Genomic DNA, 9,505 nt, shown 5'->3' on the forward strand with positions numbered 1-9,505 from the left:
ATTTACAAAAACATGTGTCAGGTAGGAGTTGGTCCAAGGGCCATAATGTGCTAAATCCAGTATCAGACATTACATAAGAGAATAAATAAACCAATTTATTAATAGAAATAAATAGACCTATTCCTCTCTTTCCCAATGATAATATTCTTATCATGAAATTAACTTACTTTCAAAAATATCATAAAATACAATTAACTAGCTTTTCAGTTTTTTGTAATTTGGATAATACTAGACCCTATTGCCTTCAATAAGGGATAAGACCCAACTATGAGAACAGGTTCAGGATTGAGATTTGTACTATATGTATGAAATTACCTTACTTTCTAAAATATCATAAAATGCAATTAACTAGGGCCCTCCTTGGTGGCGCAGCGGGTTAAAGCACAGTACTAAGAAGCTAAAGCCACTTCAGCATAAGTTCGATCCCCGCCCCGGAGATGACCCAAATGGCACGGCAGACCTCCTCTGACCCTCCCGCTGCTGCTCCCCTCAGCAGTGTACTCCCTCAGTCTGCCTGCTCTGCTCCCCACTCTGTCTCTAGTGAAGCCTCTCACTGTCCCTGCACATCTGACCTATATCCCAGTTCTGTATGCATAAATAAATAAATCTTTAAAAAAAATACCATTAACTAGCTTTTCATTATTTTGTAATTGGATAATACTAGACCCCACTGCTTTCAATGAGGGATAAGAGAACAGGTTCAGGATTGAGATTTGTACTGTATGTATATTTTACAGAAAGTCTGAGCCAAAAAATTAAAACAAAATCTTTAGGTTCTGATTGGTAACCTGCAACCTTAGCAGAGGCAAAGTTAAACCACGGTACTGGAATACATCTACAACAGCTACAAAAAAAAACAACTCTCCCTGAAGATGGGCTTCCAATTAAAAGTTATAAATCATAGAAAAAGTGAAAGATAGTGAACAGACAGAAAAAAAAAACACAAGATCCACATTTTAAGAGTTGCAACTAATTTGAAAAGTACAAAACAGGGGAAAATGCAGTCAAAATTTAATCATTTCTAAATGCAAACGTATTAGAAAATCTGTAAGAAGTAATAATTTTCTAGTAAAATATAACTGACCAAAATTGAGTTCAGAAGAAATAAAAATCAATAACCCTAGAAAGAATAGGAAAGTTTTCAAAGGACTCTGCCAAGCATTTTACAGGGTAATTCTATCAAATGTTTATGGAGTATGTTATTTCAATACCATCTCAACTGTTACAAAGATAAAAAGTTCCAAATTATGTTTATGAAGTAAATATATCTATCAAAACCTAACAAAAGTATGAAAGACCATTCTCACTAATATAAAGGTAAAAACACCCCAGCATAAAGAAACTGGCAGCACATTAAAGAAAAAAAAACATGCTGGGACTGTAAGGACGGCTCACAATTAGAATATCTCCTAAAATAATTCACTTTACTAAGAGATAAAATAAGAAAATATTTTTATCACATATGTATTGGTCAGGGTTCTCCAGACAAACAGACTCATGGACTATATATAGAAAGAAAGAGATTGTGAAGAATTGGCTTATGCAATTTTGGAAAATGAGAAGTCCAGACCTGCAATCAGCAAGCTGGAGGCCCAGAATAGCCAATGATGTAGTTCCAGTCCAAATACAAAGGCCTAAGAACCAGAAGAGCCCAATGATATACGTTCTAGTCCCAAAGCAGGCTAGCTCAGGCCCAAGAAGAATCATTATTTCCACTCAGTTCCAAAGGCAGAAAATGATCAATGTTTCAGCTTAAGCAGTTAAGTAGGAATTTAATCATAAGCAAGTCAGCCTTTTCTATTCAGGTTTTCAACTGACTTGATAAGGGCAACCCACATTAGTACACTGCTTTCTTCAGTGTACTGATTCAAATATTAATCTTATCCAAAAATACTCGCTCACAGACATAATAAATAAATCTGAGAATAAATCTTTGTTTTTTCAAAAGATTTATTTATTTACACACATATAAGAACAGGGTTACAGGCTGGAAGTGCAGCAGATGAGAGGATTCACCAGAGACAAAGTGAGAAACAGAACAGGCAGAATGACTGAAAGACACTGCTGAGGGGAGCAGTGGGTAGGACAGGACAGGTCTGCCATGCTATGTGGGTCATCTCCATGGCCAAGGATTGAACTCATGCTGCACAGGCTGTGGATAGTTTCAAAGTGTTATCCTTTAAGCCCAATGCCACCAGGGAGGGCCCAGTTTGGTAATTTCTTATAAGACCAAATATATTCAATATATTTGAAGAATATATACAGGGCAGGAAGGGAAGGGAACCAGTAAACCCCCAATCCTGCCTGCTCTAAATAAGTTCTACCATCCGCTGCATCAAGACAAAACATGAAAGACTTTAATTTAAAGGAATTTTAATACAGTGAGTATACAATACGAAAGACAAAGAATATAGCTTCTAAATCAAACACCTGAAGTTACCCTTCCCCTTGTGGGCAAAAGTCAACTCAAAAGGGATTGGTCCAAAGCAAGGTCTGAAAGCCTGACACAAGACTAAAAGCACCTCTGGCCGGGGCTCATAGAAAAGGGTCAGAAATAGCCAGACAAGAATGGGAGGAAAAGAGAAAAATCAAAATCAATATAAACACTGCCATAGTCAACCTCCCTATGGGTCTCTCACCCACATCTCTTTGAACCAGTCCTGGACCAAGAAATAAACACTGTTTCTTCACATGTCTCCCTTTGCTCTATGTGGCTTCCTCAGGCCTCCTTCTGGCTCTCCATCTTGACTTACTTCCTCCTCAGATTCCTTCTCTTTTTTTCCTTTTCTCTGCTCAGCTCCACCCTCCTTCTGGGTGGGGCAGGGAATCTGGAACTTCACTTTTTCCTGGGAACACTCAGTTACATTACTATGCAATACTCCTTAGTATTTACCCAAATGAATTAAAAACTTACATCCTCACAATAACCTATACACAGATGTTCACAGCAACTTTTTTCAAAATTATCAAAACTTGTAAGCAACCAAGATATTATTCAGTAGATGAGTAGGTAAATAACTGCGATACATCCAAGCAGTGGAATATTGTTCAGCCATAAAGAGGAATAAGCTATCAAACCATGAGAAGATGTAGTAGAAACAACCCAAATTTCTACCAACAAATGAATAAATAAAGTATGAGATATATGTACAATTGTATAATTGTTCATACATGGAAAGAAATAAAATTCTGACAGATGCTACAACATAGATGAACCCTTGACACATTATACAATGTGAAATAAGTCAGATGCAAAAAAGTAAACATTGCATGATTCCACTAATATGAGGTACATAGAATAGGCAAATTCATGGAAACAGCAAGTAAAATTTAGGTTAAAAAAAGTAAATATAGGTGTATAGAAATTTGATGTAGGTACATAGGATCCAAAAGCATAAATACTAAATTACTAATATTGGTTATCATTGGAGATACACACACACACACATATGCACACACACAGGGTGAGTGGAAGAGCCTCATATTATTTAGATATTTTTACCATTGTATATTATTTATAATAATCAAAATTAATATATAAGCTTATAAGTTGAAAAGTAGTTTGAGGGGAAGGTTTAGGATAACTGCTCAAGATGGCCAGCATGCTGACTAGGCAAAGTCATTGTCCTAATTAAACACAACTATTATTCGCAGTGAAACATAGCAAAACAGTACATGCAAAGCCAAGGTGTCACTCACCTTAAACACATCAGAGTAAAACCCAGATCCTATTTTTTCACATGTGAAGTCATCTAATCGCGTCAGTCTGGAAAAGGCATTTATAAGAGCTCGATATGTGGGAACTCTTCCCCCTTGGGTGAGGTTACCATCTCCTCCACCACTTCCTTCCAGATCTTCATGACGCTCCACGCGTGGAGGAAATCCTGCAATTGAATTGCGTTTGCTCCGATCCATAGTCCCAATCACTTTTTCTTCTTCAAAGAAGAAACTCCACACATAATAAATTTTTGTTGAGTCTTTTCTTCTGGTTTGACACTAAACAAGAGATCAAAAAGATAGTTTTGTTAAAACCATTAATAAATACATACATGCAAGTCAAATAATCCAATCAAAAAATTAACAAAAGTGCTGACACTTCTCTTAAAAAGACAGACAGATGTGATAGTGAAAGCAAGGATAAATAGATGGGACTGCATCAAGTTAAAGAACTTCTGTACAGCAAAAGATACATTACAAAAGACAAACAGACATCCCACTGATTGGGAAAAAATTTTCTCATACAAAATTAGTGATAAAGGATTGATCACACAAAGATATACAAAGAACTGATGAAACTCAACAAAAATGAAGTAAACAACCCTATCAAAAAATGGCAAAAAAAAGAGTTAAAAAGATAATTCTCCAAGGAGGAAATGCAGATGGCCAACAAGCATATGAAAACATGTTCAACATCACTTGTAATAAGGGAGATGCAAATTAAAACCACAATGAGATATCACCTCACCCCAGTGAGAATGGCACACCTTAAAACAACTAGCAACAACAAATATTGACAAGGATGTGGAGAAAAAGGAACTCTCCTGCACTGCTGGTGGAAATGCAAACTAGTACAACCACTATGGAAAACTGGAGGTTCCTCAAATTGCTAAACATGGAGCTTCCATATGACCCAGCAATCCCACTCCTAGGTATCTACATAAAGATACAAAAGACATAAAACACTGATTCAAAAAGATCCTTGCACCCCCCATGTTTATTACTGCATTATTTACAATTGGAAAGACATGGAAACAGCCCAAATGACCAAAAGTGGATGACTGGATTAAAAAGATGTGGTACATATACACAATGGAATATTACTTGGCAAACAAAAAAAAAGAAAGAAACACATGTCTTTTGCAGCAACATAGATGGAGCTGGCAAAGATCATGCTTAGTGAGATAAGCCAGAAAGAAAAGGAAAAATACCGGATGGTTTCACTCATAGCAGGAGTATAACGGACAAGGTGAGAAAATAATAATAACAACAATGAACAGTTATGTACCAGAGACAATTTATGGGGTTGGAGTGAGGAATGGGATCAAAAACAGTGGGGGGAGGGAAACGCACTGGACTTTGGTGATGGCACAGAGGTGGTTTGGTGATGGGAAACCCAAGGGAATCCAACTGAGATGGAAAAATGCACAAAATGATGTAAAAAAAAAACTATTATATTATTAAAAAAAAAAAAAAAGACAAACAGATTTATGGTATCAAATAGAAAACCCAGAACTAAATCCATATATATATGGACAACTAATCTTTCACAGAGGAGCAAAGAATATGACTCCATGCACAAAATGATGTAAAAAAAAACCTATTATATTATTAAAAAAAAAAAAAAAGACAAACAGATGTGGGGCCCTTCAGGGTGGCACAATGGGTTAAAGTACAGCACTATAAAGCTATTGCAAGACATTGCAGCAGTTCAATCCCTGGCTAGGGAGGTGACCCATATAGTGTGGCAGATTTCTGACCCACCCGTTGCTCCCTCAGCAGTGTATTTCAGTGGATCTGCCTGTTCTGCTCCCCACTCTGTCCTGGTGAATCTTCTCACACACACACACGCTGCACCTCTGGCTTGTACCCTAGTTCTGTATGCATAAATAAACACATCTTACAAAAAAAAAGACAAACAGATGGGCCTCCCTAGTGGCAAAAGGGATTAAGTCTCAGTACTAGGAAGCTATCAGCAGCCACAAGCAGCATGAGTTTGATCTCTAAGCAGGGAGCTGACCCACATGACACAGCAAACGTCTTGTGTTTCCCGGACTACTCCCCTTAGAAGTAGATTTCATTGGATCTGCCTGTTCTGCTTCCCATTCTCTGGTGAATCCTCCCACTCCCAGCACCCCTGACTAAACCCTATTTCTATGCAAAAATAAAAACTCTTTTAAAGAAGATATACAGGGCCCTCCCTGGTGAGGCAGTAGGTTAAAGCACAACGCTAAGAAGCTAAAGCCACTTCCGCATGAGTTTGATCCCCGCCTGCCCCTGAGGTGACCACATGGCGCGGCAGACCTCTCCTGACCCGCCCGCTGCTCCCCTCAGCAGTGTATTTCGTAGATCTGCCTGTTCTGCTCCCCACTCTGTCTCTGGTGATGCCTCTCACCCTCCGCATCTCTGCCTGTACCCCAGTTCTGTATGAATAAATAAATAAGTTTTTAAAAAAAAGATATACAGATGGCCAACAAGCACATGAAATGCTCATGGACACTTACTATTCAGGGAAATGCTAATTAAAACCACAAGGAGACACTACCTTATACCCATGAAAACTTTAGTCCATATCAAAAAGACCAGAAACAGTAAGGATGTGGAGGAAAAAGGATGCCTGTACATTGTAAAGTGGTCTAACTCCGATGGGAACCATCTAATGTTTCTCAAAACATTACAAATACAACACCCATATGATCCAGATGTATCTATCCAAAGAACTTGAAAACTAATTTAAAAGGATGCATGCACTGTGTTCTGTGTTTATTGCAGCACTATTCACAATAGCCAAGCTATGGAAACAACCTAAGTGCACAATTGATGAGTGGATTAAGAAGATACAGTATATATACACAATGGAATACTATTCATCAACTTAAAAAAAATGAAATTTTGCCATTTGCAACAACATGGATGGAAGTAAAGGGGATTATACTAAGCAAAATAACTCAGAAGGAGAAAGACAAATACGGATGATTTCACTTACATAAACTATGAAGAAACAAAGCAAAGGAACAGACAAATTTAAACCAAAACAAACCCTACGAATCTGACTGCAGATTTGAGTCTAGCAGGGAAGAGGAGTGGAAGTGGGAAGTAAAAGGCAGAAGGGGACCTATGGACAACGATGAGCTCTGGTGGAAAGTTATCGGTGCTTTGGTGGTGGACATTTGAAGAGATATGAACCTATAACACTAAAACAATATACAATGTTACAAAGCATGCTACCTCAATAAATAATTTTAAGTAGAAAAAAACTCTATCAAAGAGAAGAAACTCTATCAAAGAGAAACTTTTTTTTTTACTCTTTATTAAACAGCACTGTCCAGTAGAAGTGTCTGTAAAAGGCTCCAACCATCTAATACATGATTGAGAATGAAAACACAAGCCCACTTGTTTCTTTTAGATCTCTCCTGGCCCTTCCTGGTAGTACAGTGGGTTAAAGCCTGGCACAGCAAAGCTGGCCTCAACCTCTTCAGTAATAGTTGGATCCCTGCCCCCAAGGTGACCCACATGGCACAGCAGACCTCTCCTGTCTCGCTCACTGCTCCCCTCAGCCGTGTACTTCACTGATCCTGTCTGTTCTACTCCCCACTCTGACTATGGTGAATCACTGCCCCTGCACCTCTGGCCTATACCCCAGTTCTTTTGGCATAAATAAATTTAAAAATCTTTAAAAAAAAAAAGAAGAAGAAGCTCTCACTCTACTTTTTTCCATGACAATAGTTGTAAAGGTCCTGGGTCCTATACAAAATAGACGGTGACTCTTCAGTTAGTGAAGATGCCTTTGGACATGTGGTACATACCTAAAACCCAGACTAATGCTACCATGGGGAGTAAGTGGCAGGGCTCCCAAAGCCATTTTTAAAATAACACCTTGCCTCTCAGCCCATACCCAGAATCCAACAACATTCTGCCTAATATGGTCCACCATTCTTTTCCTGTTACTTTGGAATTGGAGTTAAGGTATTCCAGCTTCTGTCTGGCCGCTTTCTAAAATGGAAACCATATGAATTCAGGAGTTGTTGGCCATAACCATTTTCTACAAAAAGGGCCAGGAGATTAAAGTCAATTTACAAAGACAAAAACACAGACCTTGATTTTCCTAACGTGCTCTAATCCCTGATTACTGAAGCCTAACTACTAGTGGTTCCAAAGGATATCCCTGTATCTTTAAAATAAAGTAATTTTGTTTAACCTGGTTTCTCCAGAATTTTCACAAAAGGAAGAATAATTTCAGTTTTCAAAGAATAAAACGTAAGTATATCAACTGAACCTCTGCCAGAAAGCAGTACAAGATTGACAAGTCAAAAATTTAGGATCATAAAACCTAAAACTGTATTGTATAGTTAGTACAGACCATCATGTTCAGCCATTCATTACATATGTGAGAAAACATAAGGTCCATAATGTAGAAATTATTTGCCCCATAGCATAAGCTATTTACTAGTAAAACTAGAGTAGGAACCAAAGAATCAAGGGTACTGCATTTCTTAAAGTGTGTCTGAAACCATTTGCTTCAAAACTATCCAGACAGCTTGTTTGAAACCCACATTCCTGAGTTTCAACTTCAACCTACTAAGCCAAAACATTTTGGAGTGAGACCTGTAAATTTGTCCAAGCTCCCTAGTGAGGCTTATGTACACTAGGAATTGAAGATCCTCTGAGCCAGCAAGGTTCATATAGTAATAACTTTTTTTAAAAAAAGGGGAAATTTTTAAAAGTTTCTCATTTAATCCTCAAAAGACACCACCCAAGATAAATGTGATCCCCATTTTATATTTTTAAAAAAGGAAGAAAGAAATGTAGACTCAAGAGGTTAAGTAACTTGCCTAAGGTTATAGAGCCGGTAGAACCAGAATTGGAAACAATACTTTTTCAGCATCAAAACTAAAGTCTTTTCCATTTCATTATTACTTGATTTTTCCACTATAGTACAAAGAGTCAAGCTAGTTACCTGGGTAGAAAAGAGAATTGAGACTTGACAGGTTAACTGAGCGTAATATGGACAAAGGTAGAAAATAAGGAAAAAGAAACTTCAGAAAATTAAATACAGAATATTAAAACTAAAACTATATAAACCACAGTTGCTTTGCTAAATTAACTAAACAGTGTGACAAGGCTTGCTATTTATTGACTTTGTATTTTCTCAAACATTTCATTTTGAATGAAATACGTTGTTAACCTCCACAATGCCCTGGGGATTTTCTGAGGCCAGCAGCTCTTAGTCTCAGAATTGCTCATAGCATTGCAACAGGCAAAGTTTTACATTCTCAGGTGAGAGGACGCAAGGAATCATAATTGAGCTGGTTTGACTGGAGTCTATTACATTTTACAACAGCAAAATAGACTGAAACTTTGGATATTTTTATTTTGAAAAATAATAGTGACTCAGCTCACAGCTCTTTTCAAGAAAGATGGAAAGTATTAAAATAAAGTACATGCTTAAAAAAGCTCTTGCATATAAGCACAGGAGACCAGAAGAAGGATGTCTTTTCATTTCAGAAATCCTGTATAAGAGGAATCCAAAGTTAGTCTTATAGGAGCAACAGACAAGTTGTGGCATATTTTTCAATGAATTACATGGCACTTATAATGAATAAATTATAAGTTCGATCCCACTTCAGTGCTGTTCCATCCTGGCCCTGGAGGTGACCCACATGGTGCAGCAGACCTCTCCTGTCACGCCTGCTGCTCCCCTCAGCAGTGTACTTCATAGATCTGCCTGTTCTTCTCCCCACTCTGTATCTGGTGAATACTCTCACCCTCCGCACCTCTGGCCTGTACC

The 9,505-nt window shown here is 37.8% G+C and overlaps 1 protein-coding gene across 1 annotated transcript in view; it reads right to left on the bottom strand.

The window, feature by feature from the left end:
* Nucleotides 1–9,505, bottom strand: part of TESK2 (testis-specific kinase 2) — an 89,953-nt gene that overhangs the window by 69,827 nt on the left and 10,621 nt on the right. The window contains 1 exon segment of the mRNA XM_004679472.2: nucleotides 3,700–3,996. Within this exon segment, the coding sequence (XP_004679529.1) occupies nucleotides 3,700–3,915 (216 nt within the window). The 5' untranslated portion in view covers nucleotides 3,916–3,996.

Source organism: Condylura cristata, unplaced genomic scaffold, assembly GCF_000260355.1.
Source record: "Condylura cristata isolate star-nosed mole 26May11 unplaced genomic scaffold, ConCri1.0 scaffold00008, whole genome shotgun sequence".
Lineage (NCBI taxonomy): Eukaryota > Metazoa > Chordata > Mammalia > Eulipotyphla > Talpidae > Condylura > Condylura cristata.